The 23,950-nt window shown below is 37.5% G+C and overlaps 2 protein-coding genes and 1 pseudogene across 2 annotated transcripts; all 3 read right to left on the reverse strand.

The window, feature by feature from the left end:
- Positions 1-10,840: 10,840 nt before the first annotated feature.
- LOC141840638 (cytokinin dehydrogenase 3-like) lies at positions 10,841-13,025 on the reverse strand. Its single transcript, XM_074728686.1, has 5 exons — positions 12,234-13,025; positions 12,010-12,137; positions 11,673-11,924; positions 11,327-11,589; positions 10,841-11,259 (listed from the first exon to the last, which is right to left on the reverse strand). The coding sequence occupies exons 1-5, from the start codon at positions 12,811-12,813 to the stop codon at positions 10,920-10,922; spliced, it is 1,563 nt and encodes a 520-aa protein (XP_074584787.1). The 5' UTR covers positions 12,814-13,025; the 3' UTR covers positions 10,841-10,919.
- A 4,293-nt stretch (positions 13,026-17,318) lies between these two features.
- LOC141837273 (cold-responsive protein kinase 1-like) lies at positions 17,319-19,503 on the reverse strand (annotated as a pseudogene).
- A 600-nt stretch (positions 19,504-20,103) lies between these two features.
- On the reverse strand, positions 20,104-23,382 carry LOC141838662 (cold-responsive protein kinase 1-like). Its single transcript, XM_074726202.1, has 7 exons — positions 22,638-23,382; positions 22,171-22,305; positions 21,536-21,663; positions 21,153-21,366; positions 20,814-21,045; positions 20,517-20,667; positions 20,104-20,358 (listed from the first exon to the last, which is right to left on the reverse strand). Exons 1-7 carry the CDS (start codon positions 23,380-23,382, stop codon positions 20,104-20,106), a joined length of 1,860 nt encoding a protein of 619 aa, XP_074582303.1.
- Between the last annotated feature and the right edge of the window lie 568 nt (positions 23,383-23,950).

Genomic DNA, 23,950 nt, shown 5'->3' on the forward strand with positions numbered 1-23,950 from the left:
AAAAACTCTGGTCTAACTAGTTTAGGACTTGGCGAGGTAGTTTCGATTAGTTCCACTCAGCTAGGTACACCAAATATGATATCGGAAACTCTAAATCAGATCGACGCCTATTGTTTCCCTTCCCGGGAACCCATCCTCATCCACTCCACTCGGAAGAAATTACCTTTTACCAACCTGGTCCTCCAGTCCTGTTGGACTTTTGCTCAACCTTGATCCTCGGCCCCCAAGACTTCCACTGCGTGCTAGACGTCCGGTCCTCCAAACTCACCTAGATTTTCTCTTCTAGTGCTCAGATCTGCCAAGACTTCCTGCACAGTCCTCCGGACCAGGACTTTCTTGCCCAGTTCTCCAAACCAGTTCTTTCTTGCCCAGTCCCTCTGATCAGGACTTCCTTACCCAATCCTCCAAACCAGGTCTTCTTTACCTAGTCTTCCAAACCATGTCTTCCTTTCCTAGCCGCAACTAGGACTTCCTTTGCCTAGCCTCAACTAGGACTTCGTTGTGCTATCTGCACACTTAGTTCAGCTTGTTAGTCTACTTCACATACTTAACTTGAACCCTTTGCCATTATCAAAACTCATATTCGATCATCTAGTGTTTCCTGCACCAACACAACTAACCAAGGTCGGTCCTTTCCAAAGTGCTAAGAGCAGGGGCGAACAACAATTCAGTTAAACCGAATAAACTGACTAAACCGACCGAATTAAAAAATTTAGTTCGGTTATTTCAAAATTTTGGTTATTTCTTCTATAAAAATCAGTTAATTCGGTTTGGTTTCGATTTTAAAATTCCTTATTCGGTTAAACCGAATAAACAAATTATTCAAATTATAAAAAAATAATTTATAAATTTTAAGTAAATAAATTTATAAATCCCTAATTAATTAGTAAAATTTTCATGATATTTAAAAAATTTAGTTAATTCAGTTAAAAACTGAATTAACCGATAAAATATTGGTTCGGTTTGTTCGAGTTTTATTGGAAAATTCGGTGGGTTCAGTTGGTTCAAAAAAAATCAGTTTATTCGATTTTCGATTTATTCAGTTCGATTCGGTTTTAACCGAATACTTAGCCCTAGCTAAGAGTTGTGGGGCAAGCTCATTGAGCTGAATGAAGGCAGAGATCTTCTCATCAATCAAATGTATAATTTCATGATGAGGGAAAGTGAAACGGTAAGCCAACTTCAAGGAAGGTTCAAGGAACTTCTAAATAGACTTCATTCCATCATAGAAAGGGTGAAAAATAGAGACGTCATCAGGTATGCACTAAAAGACGTCCCAAGAAATTCTTTGTGTTCATCGATAGTGGATGCCTACAAGGTTTCGAGGGATTTATCAATTGTTAAGTTAGATGAATGGAGGTCAAGGCGGATCTTAACATAGCCATTTCGACGTTCAAGTTAGGCTTCTTGGATTAGAGAGGGAGAGAAGATTAGAGAGTAGAAATTCAAATTTTTTGTGAGCATCCCTACTCTTACAAGAGCGGGCTCTTCTTTATACTACCTTGAAGAAGAGAGGTATGGCCCCATGGTCCTCTATCCACGTCCCCAGTCACCCACATTCGGGTTGAGGGGATGCCACGTCACCCTCTGTTCCCCACTTCTTTCGCTAGTTATGTCCGAGCGCCTCATGGTCCCACATTCTCCGCATCCTCCACTAGTCACGTTGTCCACACTCAAGTACATGTGGTGGAGGAATTAGGGATGCTTGAAACTGAGTCGAGCGTTTGATGGAGTAGGAGAGATCGTGTCGAAGGGTCGGGGGCAACTGAGTATTGAGGAGTCGGGAACGACCAAGTGTCAAGGGGTCAGACCTTTATTGAGTCGAGTTTCTACGGAGTTGGGCATCAAGGGCCGGGGTCGGGGTTATACTCCTAAGTAGACAGGTTAACACCGAGTCAAATTTAGGATGTCTAGACCTGTCTAAAGTGCTGAGGAGTCGCGAACGACTGAGTGTTAAGGGGTCGGACCTCTATCGAGTCGGGCGCCGAGAAGTCGGCTATTAGGTCACACTTGAGCTTGGCTCGATCTAACTTAGACCCCCATTTGGACCGAGTGTGGTCTAGTCTTACCTTTGACTCACATGTCAGCTTGACTTTTAACTTGATCCTTTCACATGGAGGCCGACTACCTACCTACCGCATCATTCTTCTTTTAGGGGGAAAAAACAATATAGTGAATCATGTTTCAAGATGATTTATTAATACAAGAATATGAGAGTACATAGACTGTAGTATATTACATATACAGCAAATTAGCTTAAGACATGGGGTATATATATATATATATATATATATATATATATATATATATTTGATATACTGCGCGACGAAAAAAACGCGACTCCGTGCGCGATCGATCCACACCGTCCACGCCCGATCACGATCAACAGTAGCCGTCCAAAAATCGCGATTGCACAGTATTTCTCCTCGGACCTTCGCCGCTTCCCGACGTCCGTTCATCACCGTCCGACCACCAATTGCCGCCGGACCGGACCCGTTGGAACCGCAACTCACCGGCGGTCCGGCGGGTGCCGGAGTCCGACCCCGATTCGGCCGGAATCCGGCCGAATTCCGACCTAAATCACCGCCAGACGCTGGCGGCCGATTTCGGCCGGAATCCGGTTGGATTCCGGCGAAATCGACCACCAGCGCGTCTGCTCTGTTTCGGCCGGAATCCGGTGCCGATGTGTGCGCCGTCGAGTTGGCTTCCAATGAGCCCGGGATGGTGGCCGGCGGTGACCGGACGACGACGAACGGCGGCGATGAACGCGGGGAGGTCCGACGGTCGCGCAGCGGGGTCGCGCGGGGGCGTCGGGCAGGATATCAGAGCTATATATATATATATATATATATATATATATATATATAGAGAGAGAGAGAGAGAGAGAGAGGTTTGATATCCCGCGCGACTCATCCCTACGCGATCCGTGCGTGACCGCCGACCCCCGCCCACTTCCGCCGCCGTCGCGCCGCCGGCCACCGGACCCGGACCGTTGGATGTACAACTCGCCAGCGCACATTCCGGCATCGGATTCCGGCCGGATTACGACCGGAATCCGGCCGAAATCCGGCCGGAAACAGGACAGTGCCCAACGGCCACTGTCGGTCGGAAATCAGTCGAATTCCGGCCGAATCGCGGCCGGAGACCGGACGCGGTCGACGTGCCGGCGCCGGGCGCGTCGACCGCGGCCGATCTCCGGCCGTGATTCGGCCGGAATCGGCCAACAGTAGCTGTTGGTCGATTCCGACCGAAATTCGGCCGGATTCCGGCCGAATTCGAACCGGAATCCGGCCACCAGTCGCGCGCCGGTGGTTGCGATCGCCGTCGGTCCGGTGGCCCGCGGTGGCCGGACGGGGGAGCGCAGCACAGCGGCGAGAACGCCGACGATGCAGAGAAACTACAGTGTTTTTTCGCGATCTGGATCGCGCGGCCAGGTCGCGTGCGCACGGGTCGCGTTTTTTCCGCGCAGGGTATATATATATATTCATGACTATCAATTAAGGAAGCAAATAACGAGTCAACATGTGAGTTGTTAGCTTATATATGATATATATATATATATATATATATATATAACCAAGTAGTAAAGAGAGAGAAAGATTTAGGGTCTTTATAAACTTAATTTCTTATTTTCACGACAGTGTACGTGCAAGAGAGCCCAAGACTTCCAATAAGCAAGATTTTCATAGTATAATTATATTGAATTATAAAGCAGAGGACTCAAATTGGTCGTGCTGTGATTAGCTCAACTTGCCTCGACTCAAAATGGTCTCGACTCTTGGTCGTGCCAAGCATAGTCTACTCCCAAATGGATCGCACTATCTTTGTGGTTAGAGATGTCAAACGGATCAATCTATGATAGGATGGATCAACCTATTAGAAATCCATCATATAGCGGGACAAGACGGACCGACCTACTAACTTGTCAAGTTAGGAAATATTCAACCCAACCTAATAGCAGATTGCATGTTAAGCGGATCAACTCACGCGCAAATATGTCAAAAAAATAAAAATATATATATAATATTAAAAATTCTAAGTTTGGATTGCGATTTAAATGAGTCAAACCGATTGAGTTTTCTACTTTAATTTTAAATTTTGAAGAAAAAAATAATTTTTCTTAACTCGCGGGTCAATCCAAGTCCGTCACGAGCCAATCCACATAAATTGCGAGTCTAGGCGAGTCAGATCAGCTAGACCTACTTTAAAATGGATTGATAAAATTTTAACTTAATCTGTTTAAATTATTTGACAGAGCAAGTTAATCTGATGGGTTCAATTCAAATTGATAATTATATTTGTGGCCCACAACCTATATATGGATTAGGATAATGTTGCACTTAAGAAGTATACCTTAAGGGGGCTTTTGGTTGGGGGTTATCAATGATAACCTTGGTTATCTGTCCAAGGTTATCGTTGATAACCTTATTTGGTTCAGGTTATGATTGATTCCCAAGTAATACAACATCACCGCCACATCAGCAAATGAGTTATAACCCGGTAATGTGATTACCTTGGCAGCCTAAGGTTTTCTACGATTCCTGAGGTTAACGAAATTTTTTCCATGATTATCCTCAAATTTTAAAACTAAGTCAATTAAAAAGTACTAAGAAATCTAATTAAAATCAAATTATTTAATTCAATAAATTTTAATTTAAATATTTATAAATTAAAAAATAATTTATTTTAAATTTAAAAAATAAAATTAATGAATTATATTTATTAATTTAATAAGTTATTTTATTAAAATAGATATTTTAATAGATTATTTTATTAAAAAAATATATTTTTTTTAAATTTTAAAAAAATAAAATTAACCAATTATATTTATTAATTTAATAAATTATTTTATTAAAATAATTATTTTTAATGAATTATTTTATTAAAATAAAATTATCATATTATCTTTATTAATTTGATAAATTATTTTATTAAAAGAAATATAAATTTATTTTAAATTTAAAAAAATATAAAATTAAAGAATTATATTTATTAATTTAATGAATTATTTTATTAAAATAATTATTTTAATGAATTATTTTATTAAAATAATTATTTTAATAAATTATTTTATTAATATATATATATTATATTTTAAAATTTAAAAAATAAAATTAACAAATTATATTTATTATTTTAATAAATTTTTTATTAAAATAATTATTTTTTAATAAATTATTTTATTAAAATAAAATTAACAAATTATACTTATTAATTTAATGAATTATATTAAAATATAATTGAATGAAGGGTAATATAGTAAATATAAAACTGATTATGTTTTATTCCTTCCAAATAAATAAAGTAAACCAAATAACATTAAGTTATGTTTTATGCCCATAACCTTGGTTAATTATGTGATTACCTGGTAATCATATAACCAAGGTTATATATCATAACTTAAAACCAAACGCATCTTAAGTCCTCTCTTATTTTCATCCAAAGGAAAGAAGAAGAAGAAATGATAAAATTTCTTTCTAACTTTGCCTTTTATACTAATAGAAATTGAAACATTTTTTCATATCTAACTTGTATAATTACAATATTTCCCTTTCTATGATAAAAATCTTTACTCGGATAATGACCATTACTATCCTTTTCTTAACTCTATTATTTAGAGGTTTAAGGTAATTCGAACCTTGGTCATTACAATTTTTATTCCTTTTTGCTTTATTTATGAGAAAATCTATGAAAAATATACGAAAAAATTTACGGGCATTACAATATGTATTAATTAAAAAATAAAAAACCCATAATAATATATGTTATTTTTTTCTTAATTAAAAAAAAATCCGTGGAAAAGAAATAGAGTGTGCTAATTTTTTAAAATAAATTTATTTTTTATTTTTATTTAATTTTTATAATTAGATATTAAAAATAGAAAAAATAATTTTAATTTTTTATTACTTTTCTTTTGTATTTTTAATTTTTTTATCAAGATTTTAAAATTAAAATAAAAATGTATAAATTTAAAGAATTATTCTATTTAATGATTAATTTTTTTATAAAAAAATAATTTTAGTATATTAAAGTTTAATAATACAATTACTGACTCCGCCTAATGCCCGACGCCTCCTACACCTAGGGGTGAGTATTCGGTTAAAATCGAACCGAATAAATCAAAAACTGAATAAACCAAATTTTTTTGACCAAACCGAACCGATCGAATTTTTCGATAATAACCGAATAAATCGAACTGATTAAATATCGGTTAATTCAATTTTTAACCGAATTAACCAATTTTTTCTAACACAAATAGCTTAATTCGATTTCTAAGTCGACTGACTTTTCTCATCAGTCGACTAATTTTGCCCTTAGTCGACTGATGTGGTCGATCAGTCGAGTCATCTACCTTCTGTTTGCTCGGAGTTGGTGACAGTCGACTGATGAACATATCTAGCCGAATCCATCACCTTCAGTCGACTGACGTGAAGCTCCAATCGAGTCGTTATACCTTCTGATTGCCATCAATCGACTGACCTTCAAGGCCAGTCGACTAATCTCCAGAAACGACTCAACTGGAGTTAAATCCAGTCGACTGATGAGGTTGTGCCATATTTATTCGGTTTATTCGGGTAAACCGAAAAAGAACTTTAAAAACCGAACCCGAACCGATTAAACTGAAAAACCCAATTTTTTTATTAAATAAAACTGAAATTTTGAAAAATCGAATCAAATTAAAAATTCAATTCGATTTGATCGGTTTATTCGGTTTAACCGAAATTTTGCTCAACGTACCCTACCTACACCGACGACATGACGAGACGCTTCCCGCCGACATGCCCGAATCCGGGATTACCGACATGCCCGACTCGAAGATTAACTCCACCGACGCTGACTCCGATAATTCCTCCACCGACGCTGTCGACTCTTCTTGCTACACTGTCTCAGGTAAACCCTAAACCCTAATCTACCGTCTTTCATAGTTTGATGAGATATTGCAAGGAAGGGTCACAAGGCAGAGTTGAGAGAGAGTGAGAAAGGAGTTGGATTAAGCTTGGAGTAGGCAGTGTCATAAGACCTGAAGGCTATTGAGGCAACAACCAGCCTGGTGGCGAACTGGCAATCTCAACAAATACCTCAGAGCCCTGGTGACTGGTTGAGTGGTGTTGATGGCGTATAGGGGGCGCGGGGTGGCCATGTCCTCAAGCCATTCCCAACAGTTGTAGTTTGTAGGGATTGCCCACCATGGCGTAGACCATGTTGGCCAAGTGGGTTGTGGCCTTCAATAAGAAATATGTGTGTCTCCCATCCCATCGCAATGAAAGGTCCTGGGGCGGAGTGAACAGAGAGGGAGAGAGTGTTATGTTATTTTTTCTTAATTAAAAAAAAGTCGTGGAAAAGAAATAGAGTGTGCTAATTTTTTTAAATAAATTTATTTTTTATTTTTATTTATTTTTTATAATTAGATATTAAAAATAGAAAAATAATTTTAATTTTTTTATTACTTTTCTTTAGTATTTTTAATTTTTTATCAAGATTTTAAAATTAAAATAAAAATGTATAAATTTAAAGAATTATTCTATTTAATGATTAATTTTTTATAAAAAATAATTTTAGTATATCAAAGTTTAATAATACAATAACTGATCGACTCCGCCTAATGTCCGACGTCTCCTACACCAACGACATGACGAGACGCTTCCCGCCGACATGCTCGAATACGGGATTACCGCCGACTCGAAGATTAACTCCACCGATGTCGACTCCGATAACTCCTCCACCGACGCTGTCGACTCTTCTTGCTACACTGTCTCAGGTAAACCCTAAACCATAATCTATCGTCTTTCACAGTTTGATGAGATGCAAGGAAGGGTCACAAGGCATATTTGAGAGAGAGGGAGAAAGGAGTTTGGATTAAGCTGGGAGTAGGCAGCGTTATAGGACCTGAAGGCTATTGAGGCAACAGCCAGCGTGGTGGCGAACTGGCAATCTCGACAGAGACCTTAGAACCCTGGTGACTAGTTGAATGGTGTTGATGGCGTATACGGGAGTGCGGGGTGACCTCAATGCCGAGACGCTTACCAACTCCACCGAGATTCCCGACAGGATTAACTCCTACATCAACGCCGACTCCGAGATTACTGACTCCGACAGACCCAACTTCTCCTACACTATCTCAGGTAATCTACCGTCTTCCGCTGTGTTCGTCGGCGCGGTCGCCTCGCGAGGCCACTGTCACAGCCAACGGAGTGGTTCCCTTGAGCAGCCGCGCACGCGACCAACTCGTGCGACCGCCTGGCACGGCCACTACAGTAAAAACACGATTAGCGATCGAATTTTCGGTCGCTAATCGTGTTTAGCAACCGATCAAACAAATCATAAAAAAATTTGTCGTAATTCAATTTAGCAATTGAATTGAAAATCGATCGCTAATTAGCGACCGATTTCAAGATCGATCGCTAAATTTAACGACCGAAATATAATACGGTTACTTAATTTAGCGATCGAATTTTAATTTGATCGCTAAATTTAACGATCGAATTAAAATTCGATCGCTAATTTAGGGTTTAGGGTTTAGGGAAATAGAGTGTGCTAATTTTTTCAAATAAATTTATTTTTATTTTTATTTATTTTTTATAATTTGATATTAAACATAGAAAAAATACTTTTAATTTTTTTTACTTTTCTTTTGTATTTCTAATTTAGCGATCGAATTAAAATTCGATCGCTAAATTTAACGATCGATCTTTCAATCGGTCGCTAATTAGCGGTTAATTTTGAATTTGATCATTAAATTTAACAACCAAATTGAAAAATTAATAGTTAATTTCGTCATGAATATTTTAAATAAAATATTATCATCTCATGATAATAACCACCTTAGTCTAGGTTTAAAAAGACATAGAAAACATTTGGTCATTGTAATTATATTGGTATACTAGTGTGCTAATTTTTTCAAATAAATTTATTTATTTTATTTATTATAATTAGATATTAAAAATAGAAAAAATACTTGTAATTTTTTTTATTACTTTTCTTTTGTATTTTTAATTTTTTATCAAGATTTTAAAATTAAAATAAAAATGTATAAATTTAAAGAATTATTCTAAATTTAATGAATAATTTTTTATAAAACAATAATTTTAGTATAATAAAGTTTTATAATATAATTAAAATTTTGTATTATTTTTAAATTTTGATCAACACTACATTTGAATGAAGAGAGAAAAGACTTTAAAAATATATATATAATAAATCAGTTTTTTGGTAAAATAGAAAATTTTAGTAAATGAGTCTAAAAGATGAAGCTCCGTGCACTTTTAAGTGCTCAGTGTTTTTAGCACTTTTACACATATCCTTTCTGCTGCCATCCCTTCTCCGAGACGGTTCCCTTCACTGAGACCTCAACCTCAATGCCGAGACGCTTACCGACTCCGTCGAGATTCCCGACAGGATTAACTCCTCCTACACCGACGACCTCAATGCCGAGACGCTTACCGACTCCACCGAGATTCCCGACGGGATTAACTCCTACACCGACGCCGACTCCGAGATTACCGACTTCGACAGGCTCGACTCCTACACTATCACAGTTAATCTATCATCTTCTGCTGCGTTCGATGACATGGTCACCTCGCAAGACCACTGCCATAGCCGACGGAGTGGTTGCCTCGAGCAGCCGCGCGCATGACCAACTCGTGCGGCCGCCTGTCATGACCACTATAGAAAAAAAAAACATGATTAGCGATCATTAATCGGTCGCTAATTGTGTTTAGCGACTGATTAGCGATCGATCAAATAAATCACAAAAAAATTCGTCGTAATTCAATTTAGCGATCAAATTTAAAATCGATCGCTAATTAGCGATCGATTTCGAGATCGGTCGCTAAATTTAGCGACCGAAATCTATTACGGTCACTAAATTTAATGACCAAATTTTAATTCGGTCGCTAAATTTAATGACCAAATTAAAATTCAATCGCTAATTTAGGATTTAGGGAAATAGAGTGTGCTAATTTTTTCAAATAAATATATTTTTATTTATTTTTTATAATTAAATATTAAAAATAGAAAAAATACTTTTAATTTTTTTTATTTCTTTTTCTTTTGTATTTCTAATTTAGCGATCGAATTAAAATTTGATTCCTAATTTAGTGATTGATCTTTGAATTCGATCGTTAATTAATGATCAATTGTGAATTCGGTCACTAAATTTAGTGATCGAATTGAAAAATCGATCGTTAATTTATCATGAATATTTTAAACAAAATATTATCATCTAATGATTATAACACATACCATCAATATTAAAACTTTCTCATACGATCTATATTTATATGAAAGTGATGAGGGCGGAGAGGAGAGCGGTGGCGACGGCAAAGACGAAGACAAAAACAGAGGAGATAAAGGCCATCGGCGTTGAAAGGATCAGAGGAGAAGAGAGACGGGGGCCCTCTAAATTAGGTTCAGACGTACTTTTTAGTTTTTAGCTTCGCGAGTTACTTCCTTTATCTAGATTGAAAGAAAGGCCCAACGTTTAAATCCAATCACTGGTGAACCGCTCAACAACTGCTCCATCGTTGACCAGGTCATTGTGGCTTCTCCGGAACTCAGAATTGTTAATCGGGCCGGCCCACTAGCTAATAAATGAACTGGACGATATAACAATAAAAAAATAAAGTAAATACTAACCTTTGTATCAACTAATTAATCTTAAAACTATTTATACTGTATAAATATGATAAATCAATTTTAAATTTTGTAATGTATTATCATATTAATTTGATAAAAACACATACAGCTAACTGTATAATACATGTGTAATTAAGAGATCACGATCATTCAATTATATATTTCATCAATTTTGTTGATCTAAAATTAAATCAAAATTCTGGTCCCAAAATTTCTGACTTGGATCATTAGCATCAACACATGCTTTAAAATTCGCAATTATTACATATTCGTAGAAATAGCTATTACCACGTAGAATCAACTCCATGCAATCGGACTCTCGGAAATATGCCATGGCCCGGACCCAATATAGCAAGCGGATCGAACCGGGCCTTCCGCGCCAAGAACCGGTTCCAGTGCCCGCCGAAGTGGCAGCGCCAATGGAGCAGCGAAGGCTGCTGCGCCAGGTACTGCTTTGCTCCAATCCGCTCGGCGGAGGCAGCCCCCACTATCCGGCGGTTTCGGCGGACGATGCCGGCGACGCACTCGGCGGAGCAGCTCGCCGGATCGGCGGACTGAAGCACCCCGACGATGTATATCAGGTCCTCCGTATCAGGTAATACCGCCGATGTGTTTGCGTCCCATCTACAATTTTCAGTTCTTAGTTTCAGATCTGAGGGAAGAAAAAAAACGCATTTTTTGTCACTCTTACTTGTTTTTGAGAATAGGGTAAATAAGGATTGGGCCTTTGAATTGATTTAGTGACATGTTATCCATCAGTAGGTCCTTGAACTCCTTGATTCCAAATTTTGGCACAAACATGTTGAGCCATGGGTGGGGAACTTCCCAGAGTCCCCTAGCCCTTAAGCTCATCTCTTCCATCCTAACCCTGTTTAGGAAATCGAAGTAGGAGACGTCCACACTGTAAATATAGGGTTGCAGGTAGCTCATCTGTGTGGTTATTTTCTCTACAGTCTGCGATGGCAGTAAAAATTGTGACTTTGTTGATTTTGATGGAAGAATTGATTCTTATGAGGCTAGAAGTTAGAATTACTTACTTGTTCTACAACGGAGGGTTCAACTTGGAAATCATGAACAGCAAACTCGATGCAGTAGTAGACGTTGGACAAGTGAAAAGATGGTACTGAATGAAGATGTGCAGGGAAGGCAATGGAGGAGCTGAGAAGTGATTCTTCATTTGGAACTACGAACCCTTCAAGATAGTCCACCAAGTCTGGCATTGAAACCAGCAGCTGTTGGTCCTTGATGAAGATGTCGAAATCATCATAAAAGGCTCTGACCCATTTCACCTAAAGTTATGACAAAAGTCAATTTCACAAGGGCGTCAACAACTTGATTGATGCTTAGAAAAAGAAAATTGCGATTCGGAATTACTTTCTCTGGAGCGTCCTGGAGTAGGATTCTTGCCCTTGTTATGATCCCAAACTGGCCCAATCCACCAAGAACTGCAAAGAAAAGCTCTGAACTTTTGGTGGGTGAGCATGTTATCAAGTCTCCCTTTCCTGTTAGAATCCGAGTGTATTATCAAATGAAGCACATCATAGGAAAAAAAGGAAATAGAATTGTTGTTTAATTCATTTTTTTTCATTTCAAGTTACCTGTCACCACATCTAGTTCAAGAACATTGCTGATTTGAGGTCCATACTTGAAGGTTTGGCCACTGATGCCACCATTGGAGAGAGTTCCTCCAATGCTGAGGTAAAGGTAGTCGGTCCAAGATCTTGGAGCCAATCCAAACTTTAAGCTCTCCTGTAAAAGCTCCACCCAGAGAGCACCACCACTAACATCAGCATAAGATACGCCATGCCCCTCATCTAATTTCTTGTGAATGTGAATGTCAGAAGGGAGAGAGTCCATTTCTATGACAATTCCATCAAGGGCTTGAGATTGCGCATGGATAGAGTGCCCAGCTCCTCTTGCTGCAACTGTTACTTTGCTGAAGGATGAAGCATAGAGGAAGGTGAGGAGAAGGGAGATGTCGTCTGCGGATTGAGGCCTCAGAACTGCAGAGGGAGGACTGAATATAATTCTTCCAAAGTCTATGGATGATGTGTTGGTGGTTTGGAGAAGGCTTGAGGAACCAAAGTCCATTGGACTCTGGATGAACTTGCACGGAGAACAGATTGCCAATATGATGATGAGAATGTTGATCTTAGTAAAGATGAAAGCAAACTCCATAGAGAACAACTTGCTCAAGTTGATTATGAAAACTTGGGACCTCAATTGGAGTGGAATCTAATGGATCGCATGGCATTCTTTAGAAAGCAAAAAACCCATTGCTCTGCTTCTTCTTAGCCACTGTTTCAACTGCAAAAGGAGTGATTTTGCAGTAGAAATGCTTAGTTTGCGTGTCTAGTGAGAAGATTATGATCATGCTTATATATCAGGTGAAGAACAGCAAAAACTAATATGCTATCAGTTAAAGAGAAAAAAACAAGAGAAGTTCTGGACAAAAGGAGAGTATCAAAGAGAAAGGTGAAAGGTATATGAGAAAGATATTGAACAGGAAAGGAGAGGCAATCAGCAGCTGGGTAGGATGCAAGATAACGAGTATAGCACAAAAGTATCTCTATCTCCTCAAAACAATGAGAAGATGAAGATGGAAGAGGCCCACAGTAAAAATATATATGAGCAAGAAGGGAGACAAGAACCAAACAATCTTTTCAATGAAAAGGGAAAGAGGATAGATCTTGCTCTGCTGTGGGGCAAGAGAGTTCTAGGTCTTTGTACAGAATCTAATGGGGCCCCAAATCCAGGAAGAAGGAAGCATGTGAACCTCCTGACCTCCCATTTACTAAGATCAACATCTCATTTCCCCTTATTGGGTTCTTTCTTCCTCCTGCAAACATAATAGAGGGACAGTATTAGGACAGACTTCTAACGAAGGGAAAGGTTTTGTTGTTAGATATATTTCATCCCTACCCTTGTGCTTGTTCTCATCCACCTGCACAGCAGCACAGGTTAGCGTGCTGGCTGTCACCACAGTGATGGATGCAGACTTTAAAGTGTAACCTTGGTCTGTGATTCCTCCTGTTACTGTTGACCTGGGCCACTTAGTTAGATGGTTTAGATTGCACAGGAAGCAAATCTTTTGCAGTGTACTGTTCTGAGTAGATTAGTGGCAGGGTCCCCAGCCAGCGACAGTGATGATGATTGGCCACCACTCATCCAAGAAGATGTCCATAGATTGTATGGCTGGAAACTGAGAACTTTGTGCCAGCCATTCTTTTCCATGCAGAGTCCTTGTAATCAATTGCTATTGGGGCAAGATTTATATCTTAATTACTTTCATTTAACAGATTAAGCTTTAGAACTAATGGCTTTTAACTGACTTTTTTTAATACTGTAAGAAAGGACATGAGTTCTACGACTGTATCTTTTTAATCTTCTAATTTAATTGGAGTTGACCTTAACAAATTCAATTTGCAAATAGAAATTGGTTGTTCTTTCTGTTTGACATTTTTCTTTGTCTAAGATTGAATTGAGCCCGATCTTATTATTATTATTGTTTCTTTCAGATTTAAATATGAAGAATACTCAAAAACTTTGATGTGTTCACATATCAAGGAGAGCTGAAGGGGATGTGAATGGTTGGCATGAGGTAACTAAAGGGTGTGATGTCTGTTGATGTAGCTATCCCTAACTAAATTTTGATTAGGTTCCTTTCGAGAGAAGATTTAGGATCTTGTTGAACTTTTTTTATGATCCAAAGTTTAAAAAATCAAGATGCAGGCGGTGAGATAAAGACATGGGTTTATCAATCTTGCAAGCATGCATTCATCTCTTTAATATCTCATTAAACTTGTTGGTCTATGAAGTCACTGACAGCAATAGGCTTGCTGCCTTTGCTAAAAGATGTTCATATGAAACTCTCATTGGTCTTAAAATAAATGGTCGGGTAGCAAATTGTCAACATCAAATTCATTTCATAATCTTCAAAATCAAAATTTTGCAGGCTCTAAATTCCTTTAGACAATCTTCCCTCACAATATAGCCATGTCCTTTCACGTCTAGCTGCTGAGTCAGCATATGGGACCAACCCAAAAGCTTGCCTACTGTATACTGCACTGCACGGCACTGTTTTATTTTCTCAAGAAAAGTTCTCTTCTTCCTTTTCTGAGATCAGAACCAGATGGCTCAGTGAATCCTCTCCTATTAATATGATCGATCTATACATAAAGAGCAGGCATATCTTTTCACCACTTTTCTCCCTTTCTTCTGAAACTAGTCATAAACATGATGAGCACTAGCCTTTTGTTTGGACCAAAGAATAAAACTTCTAAACCTTCTGTGGGTGGTCCTTGAACTGCTGTTTCAACCAACAAAACATTTCCATGTTATTGGCAACTGTGGAAGGCCCTTTCCTCTTGTCCTCATTAATGATGTGTATAGCTTAAAGTTTTTTCTTATTCTATTTAACTTTTCTTTCCCCTCATTCTACAGAAAATTCTTTCAGGTAATATTTTGAAGTATTTCAGAATATTGTCTACCTACTTTTGATGCATCGATATCACTAGGAGACTGCGATAGGCACCTAAGAAGGGTAGATTACTGTCACAGTGCAGATCTTGCTTTAAGATCAGATCAACTCAGGCAGGATTTCAGGTGACATCAATCAGATCAAATCAGCCTCAGCCATGCATTTCAAAAGTGCCCCCTTGTGCCTTCCTACTCATAACGCGAATAATTAAGCATAGCCAAAGATAGTAATTGAGGATCACATCACTAATAAAGGCACTTAGTTCTGTCTGTGTGCTAGAATTTTTTAACGAGGAAATGAAAACCTCGATCGAACAAGTGCACTTGATCAATACAACTCCAGCTGAGAGTCAAGTGCATTTGATTGATCTTCTTGAGTTGATTCGGATCAAATTAAAGGTATGTCAAGTTGAATCGGTTTGACTGTGGTTCCTTAAAAATGATTTTCAATCTCGGCTATACTTTAGAACAAACTCAGGACAAGTAGCTCTCCAACAAGATTTGAGTTGATTTGTTGGCCCCATAGCTTTACATTCATAATCTAGGAGCCTAGAAAATTAAAGATTTTTCCTCCACTACTTCTCTTGTCGATTAGTCCCCCTACCTTTAGGTGAAGTTTATCATTAACTCATTCAATAAATAAAAATTGATGCAAGAACAAACAAAAAAGTAATTGGTAGTACAAGAGATTTTTTTTTCTTCTTCAAAAACACTAAAATAACAAAAGGCGGAAATATTTTTTTTCTTACTTTTCTCTACTATACGTTGCTTCTTTGTCCTACATAATGATATCTCAAATCACCTCTCCTTTCTTTTTGGAACATAAATAAAACAAGTAGATCTTTAATGATTAAAGAATAAGGAGCAACAGCATCTTTTGTCATCAACGCTGGGTGGGTTGGATCGATAATCTCGGTGATTAATACCGAATCAGATTTTCTTTACTCAGAATGATTAAACTAAACTATGAACAACAACATCCTTGAAAGGTGATTAAACTAGATATTTTTTGTGGATTGGATTTTACGAAAAAGCAAATATTTATTTAATCTCCATTTTGGCTCTACCCTACAAGTGTAGTGTGTTGTTTATATTAATCTGGACGTCACTAATTCGGCATGGACGATGACATCGAATGTAATAGTCCAGTCAATCCAATCGACTCAATTAATCCCCATAATATAATAAATCAATTTGGATTTAATTTTGTAATCCCCATAATATATGATCAGCTCGATCTATTTAACACTATAGAACTCAGCATATTAATATTCGAGAATCAAGCCTCTGAAAAAGTTCACTAATAAAGTTGTTCGTTGTATATAAAATTCAACTATGTAAAAGAGAATACAAAACTTTCTTTTATGTTTTTCTCTACATTTTCCAGTCAAATTGGCCAATGATTTTGATTTTTTTCCCCCTGCAATTAAGATTCTTAAAATTCGTAAATGGAGAGAGAGAAAGAGATAGAGAAAGCTTACTCAGTGCCCTGCAAGTGGTCAGTTTGTCCTAGCAAGCAAAGAAAGCAAAGGGTGCCCCACATGGCGACAATGCCTTGGAAAAAGGGAACAGGGTCCAAATCTGTACACTGTTGTGCTTTGTTGGCTTCATTTGATATCTTATGCAATGCTTAGTTGTCGAGATTTCCTCTATCTTTCCTTTTGTATCATTTATGTTCAATAAAACAAAATAAAATCATAAGAATTGCACCAATTTGGTCAATCTGCTTTACATTTATGATAAATATTCTTCTTCAAGATCACTAACTAGTTCAACTATTTTATTTTATAGTAGTAGAAACTTATTGTAGTTATAATGATTCATCCTAGAACTATAAGCCAAAACAAAAAATCATCCATGCAAGTAATATTTCTCTTGGTATGAGACAATTTATTGAATGCAAGAATTATTATATATCTATCAGCATCAGTGATGGTCTTACTCTAGTCATAGACAAATACAACAATGCAACTATATTCACACGGGTGAGGTGAATATTATTGCACTGGTGATATCAATACAATTTTGGGGGGTATAAGATAAAGATCTATCTGGACTGATATTGTAGGGAACTGATGGAACCAGAATGATGTTGTTAACTTCTTAACGTTACCTTTATAAGGAACAACAATCATGCATGATTATCCAGTTCTTAGCTCACTTAAAACATATATTAATTCTTCAATTAATGTTAAATAAACAAATCAAAATATGAAAACTTGAGAAACTGAAACAGTTGCATGCGAGGTAGAAGATGAGCAGGTGGAGGAGGATGTGTCTCCAAGAACTGTGCTTGTGGCATCTATGAAGGTTGGTCTTGTCAGCTGAAGATCATTATTATCACCTTGGCCCAGCAACGTAACAACAATCTCAGACATGGTCGGCCTTGCAGCAGCAGCGGCAGCAGCAGCAGCAGACTGTGTGCATGCAGAGGAGCTATTTTAATGATCATTTTCACTTCCTCTAGATAAATTTCACTAGGATCTAGGGTTTTGTCCACTAGCTCAATCAATTGATCGCATTCATATAATTTCCCAAGCCTGTCTTGGAAAAGGTAGACAAAGAGAATCAAAACACGAGATGATATAATTAAATGAACATATGAATCTTGCCATCTAACTGATGTTGTAAGTTGTAATAATTAAGCAACTGTTTGGAGTAAGATACCAATTCGCTTGTGCTTCTGTGTTATTTGTTATCATAAAGCTCGAACTTGAGATTACATAAGGGTTAGTGTGATTATATACCCATTCAAGGAGATACCGAGTGACAAGCTCAAGTTTTACATAATTGCTTTTCCGGCCACTTATTATTTCGAGAACAACTCCATAGCTGTATGTATATATCAACCTTTTCAGAAAGTTGCCCATGATTGGATACTCAGGTGCTGTATGTCCCCTACATGATACAACCGTATTGAGAATTTGAAACAAGTAGTTACAAATATTGTGGTTGATACATACATTATCAAAAGGACACAAGCTAAGCATGCATGTCAGCGCTGTGAAAAATAAATGACTTACTGCATGGGAATTGAACACTAGTGTAAAGATTTACAAAGTGTCAGCAACCTAGTGCTGAGGTGACTCTTGTCGTCTGGCAGAAGGCGCGCTAGGCCAAAATCTGCAATTCTTTGTTGGAAATCATCATCGAGCAAAATGTTGCTATACATTTTATATCACGATATATCGATGTATGATACAAACATGGAATTCCTGATGAACGTAGGTAAGAAATTAAGACCACGAACCATGCCGACAATTATGGAGAATCTCTATTTCCAGTTGAGGAATCCACACCTGTCACCTGTAGAATAATTATATTTCAACATTAAGACACAAACCGAAGAAACTCACCAATTTCTCCAAGGCTAGATGCAACTGCCAACTTTCAGGTACATATTGATATTCTAAGTGAAGTCAGATAAGTCAACGGAAGAAACCCTTTTTTTTTAATAGAACATGCACTAGATAATTTGCATGTGACGTTGAAGATGAACCAGCAGAAGATGAAGATGCTTCTGTTGGGTGTGACAGTTCTTATTAATAGTGCAAAATATATAGAATCATCTAGAGTACATTAAATCTGGTTAATATTAAACTTTTGATAATTTTCCAAAGCACTTATTTATTTTCCAAGTTGATCATCTATCTTGATAAAACTCTATGTATATTTATCCTTGATTAACTAAATCCTGAATGAGGTACGTTGAGATCATAAATAAATGTCATAGATGTTTTGCTTCTTCGAGTTCCAAGATGCCACATTTGATCCTAGACAAAAAATGTATCCAAAGATGTTTTTTCAATCGTCAACCTATCCGACTCAATCACTATATGTGTACCTAATTATAAACTTGTTTTTGTTCTACACTTCTCTTTTGACGCTTCTTCCAAAAGATTAGGGTATACAAGAGAATAATATGAGCTCAAAAGAATCATAGATGCCACTTATCAATAGAGTCTTAGGAATTGGATTTGTATTGCAGACTGGATCAGGTTGAGATGATACTATTATCAAATCCCAAGTAAACAATTCCCTTTTGTTTCCAATCCCAAGTAGCATTCTCATCAAAGAAAACATTTCAAGATACAATGAATTTGTTTGTTGATGGATTTAACAAATAATATCCCTTGATTCATCATTGTAGCCAATGAAATGCAGTATTAGCCTTATAAAATTTCTGGCAATCTTTAGATGGTATAAGTGCATATGCAAATACTGTCAAATAATTTAAAACAATCAACTCCTAGCTTTTTCTTATACCAAGCTTTATATATATGGGGTTTTATGACAGATTTAGTTGGTGATCGATTGAAAATATATACAGCTTCTATCTAATATAGATTTGAAATTACATTCCCTTGCCTTTAACATGCTCCTTGCCATTTCATCAATCGTTTCAATCGGTCCTTAAAGTTTTTATGAGAAAACCACTTTGTCTTGGCTGCTCCAAAACTCAAGTGTAACAGAAATCTTCTCAGTAATATTCGCCTTCAAAAATAGGTATTTAGCCCGGATAGTATAAATAAGGTAGATGCCATTTGGTCGATGAATGCAATTGAAACAGAAATCTTCTTCAGAAAAAATACCGCATGAACTCTTCACAAATTTCTTGCTGGAATTTTCTGTAGTAAGGAATATAAGAATGAACAGCAGTAGCGAGAAAGATGAGAATGATAGCTCTGACATCAAATTTGTTGGGTTCAAAAACATAAATATTTAAGGAAATGAGCATTTAGATTGAAATGGAAGAGTTACTTCAGCACACTCTTTACAGTTTGCTTTCTTAATTTTCTTACTTGCTCACTTACAGGTTCTATTTATAGTGCAAAATGAAATCTAGAGTACATCAAAGCTAGTCAATAATAAACTCTCGATAATTTTCCAAAGCACTTACACTTCACTTGACCATTCTTTCTAATGCAGTTCTAGAATATTGTAGTCAAATTAGATTTTGATTTGTAAATCAAAGATTACAAATTAATATTATTCAATAGCTTCTTCATAAATCATTTTGCTGGCATCTATCAATGTAGGTCTTGTTGGCTGAAGAGCCACATCAGTTTGGCTCAGCAGCAGAACTACAGTCTCTGACATGGTTGGCCTTGCAGCAACCGTAAACTGGGTGCAGAGCAGAGCAATCTTAATGATCCTTTTAACTTCTTCTGGTGAATAGTCACTAGGATCCAAGGTTTCGTCCACCATCTGCAATAACCGATCTTGTTCGTGTAATTTCCAGGCCTGTTTCAGAAAAGGAAACAGATGAAGGGTCAGAGCACTGGCTGACCACCCTAGAACCCTGCTCATAATGTATAACTTAAAAGCAGATACAGATGCGAAACAAGTTTCATGTATCATATCTCCTATAGAATATTTGTGATAATAGTAACTGTCATTACCCAATCACGAAGATATTGAGTAACAGGTTCGAGTTTGAGATCATTGCACTGCCGGCCACTTATTATTTCAAGGACAACAATGCCATAGCTATATGTATCGACCTTTTCAGATAACTGTCCGTGAATTGCATATTCAGGTGCTGTATATCCGCTGCATGATACATTGAGGACTTTGAATCAGTAGATGTACTCTTTCCTTAATGCATCATAAAAGAAACAAGCATGTAGCAATTACCAAAGAAAATGACTGCAGATGAATGAAAATAACAAAGAATACTGAATATTATTAAGACTTACAAAGTGCCGGCAAATGTAGTGCTAAGGTGAGTCTTGTCCTCAGGCAGAAGTCGTGCCAACCCAAAATCTGCAACCCTCGGCTGGAAATCATCATCGAGCAGAATATTGCTACATTTTATATCACGGTGTATGATACGAACATGAAATTCTTGATGCAAATAAGAAAGACCACGAGCCATCCCAACAATTATGCCATATCTCTGCCCCCAGTTGAGGAATCCACGTTTGTCGCCTTTCAAATGATTTTTAAACAATATTGAGACTCATATTAAACAACAAAGCATACAATTCAAAGCAAAATGTAATTAAGCTGCTTGTATGTGAAAAATAAGGAGTTACCGAATATGAACTTGTCAAGGCTGCTATTTGCCATATACTCATATACAAGAAGAAAATCTTCGTGTTTGCTTGAATATCCAAGCAGACGAACTAAATTTCTATGATGAATATTGCTAATGAGCTTTACTTCGCTCTGAAAATCAGCTCTTGCTCTACTGCTTTGAGCGATTGCCAGCCGCTTTACAGCGACCGTTCTACCATTTTTAAGGTGGCCCTGTGAAAATTATAATAGTCAGTACGTTGTCTGCTTTCATTATGTTAGTTAGTATGGATATGATTATACTAGCTTGATAAAAAAATGATCACATACTTTTCCCAACAAATTTTACTTGGAAATTATGATTGATCAAGAAAGCAACTTCTTTAAGAGTTGAGGACTTCACCTGGTACACATCTCCGAATCCTCCTTCTCCAATTTTATTTTTTTCACTGAAATTATTTGTAGCATTTTTTAGATCCTTGTAACGGAAATTTAGTAGACTCTGAAATTTGGTTCCCCTCGATATATCTCCTGCACAAGAATAACCTAGTGAGAACTATTTGAACAAGAAGCAATACAGTGAAAAAAATGTGAATCAAAGTAAGAATCTTTGAATCTGCTTCGGCAACAAAATGCTAATCAAAATAAACACACCAAATGTTCTTGAACAAACACAATGCTCAGCTTGACAATGTGGATGTTTAATTGGAATGACAAACAATTATATGCTTAAACAAACACCCCTTTGTACATGAGTACTAAACAAACAGAATATGGACCAAGTGAGCTCCACCTGTTGATGTTCATCAACAAAGCTATGGAGCTGATTCAAAACAGTGACACAAGATTGTTTTGCACAAGCTAATAGAATGATGAAAGATAAATATTCTCTCAAACAAAGAATTAGCAAAATAAAACATAGAATGATGAAAACCGATATGTATCTCAACTCCCGGGCCTAATGAAACAAAATAATGATTTTTGAGCTTCAAATAGAAAGACCAGAAGTCCATACTTGATGGAAAATTAGTCACAAACCTTTAGGAGGACCTCGTTGCACTCTGGATCTTCTGATCCACAAAAGAGATATAACCACTAGAAGAAGCAACAGGAAGCCGACTCCTCCAGCAACTCCTCCAATTAGGGCCCACTTATTGCTCGATTTCGATCTTCCTGTGTTCCATTAGCACAGCCCGAGCTTAAATTAGGAATACAAATCACTACTTTCTAGAAAAGATGAACAAAAATTAGTTGCCGAAGAAAATCTGGAGGAAAATATGATTGCATTGTGTTTAGCGAGAGTTTGTGTAAAGCATTTTTTTATAAGCGCATGTTGGTGTTGAAAATCATTAAATTCATATAGAAATCGAGAAACTGAAACTCTTGATTCAAATTCGTAATTATTTTTATGTTTTTATGTTATTTTATAATTTTTCTATGTATATTTGAAATAAAAAAATGTGGTTCAGCTAATTGGTGACGGGTCAATGGAGGAGTCGCAGCACCTGAATAAGAATTCGTCAAGTAAGGCGACAGATCCACCGTTCGATTGGCCGGGAAGAAGGACTCGTCGGAGTACCTCATGAAGCATCCGACGTCCAGCGCCCGCCCGTCGGTGCTCGGCAGGCACAGCATCACGTTGCTGACCTCCGCCGTCAGGCACTGCTCGCACCCTTCCTCGCTCAGAGTCTCCACGCACTGCGCCACAGCGAACACTCCCTCCCTCGCCACCGCCGCGAAAAACTTCGGGATTCTCGGCGTGGCAGCACTCAAATCCTCCACCAGCGACCTCACCGAGGTGGTGAATCCTCCGGTAGTTGCGTTGCGGCCGTCGCACGAGTTCTCGTTCTGGAGGGGCGTCACCTGGTCGAAAAAGGGGATGCTCTCGTAGCGGAGGAAGCATCCGTCGTAGATGACCCGGCCACCGTCGGCGGCACCGCAACGGCGAATGTGGCCTTCGGCGGCGGAGAAGCACGCGAGGCAGTCAGCGGCGGAGAGGTAACCGCGGCACTGGAACAGGGAGTAGACGGACTGCAGGGCGGGACGGTGCGAGGTGGCGAATAGAGAGGAGTTGCTGCCAGAGATGGAGGAGCGGAGGTCGTCGAGGGTGTCGTTGAATGTTGCGGCGAAGGCGGAGGAGTTGGTAACGTTGTGTAAACTGCAGCCATCTTGGAGGAGGTTGATCTGTGGGTCACTGTTGGTAACACGACTCCATAGTAGAAGCGCCACGAACCCAAGAACGAAACTCATGATGCAGATCAGGTCACCGGAGATGGGCTGTGAGAACCGCACCGGTGGAGAAGATTAGCTTTTTATTGAACACGATGGAGTTGTGGATTAATGCTTTGTTACTGTCATTTGTAATAAATATGAATTTAAAATAAAATTTTAAAAAAGAAAAAAATTTCAAATCTTATTTATGTTTTATTACGATTATTTTTTATTTTAAATAAGTTATCCATTTATTTCTTTCCATTGGAATAAATAAATTATCAATTTATTTCTTACTATTCTCATTTCTCATGCCAAAGAAAAATCCAGACACAGATTAAAATGACGCCCTAGTTATTGGAATTATTAAAAAGGCATTCCACCTTTTTTTTTTACAACCATGAAGTAGCTGTTACAATATATAAAATTAAATGATTTTTATTTTAATTTCTTCAAAAATACTATATATAATGTACTTCTATGTTAAATTTTTTATTAACTTATTAATATTACTTAATCTTAATTAAAATTATTTTTTTAATATTAAAATTATTATAAAAAAGTCAAAATCATTTTAAATGACTATTACAATAGTTATAGCCGGTAG

The sequence above is a fragment of the Curcuma longa genome, chromosome 11 (assembly GCF_044706935.1).
Source record: "Curcuma longa cultivar G26 ecotype Majalengka, Jawa Barat chromosome 11, ITB_CL_G26_1.1, whole genome shotgun sequence".
Lineage (NCBI taxonomy): Eukaryota > Viridiplantae > Streptophyta > Magnoliopsida > Zingiberales > Zingiberaceae > Curcuma > Curcuma longa.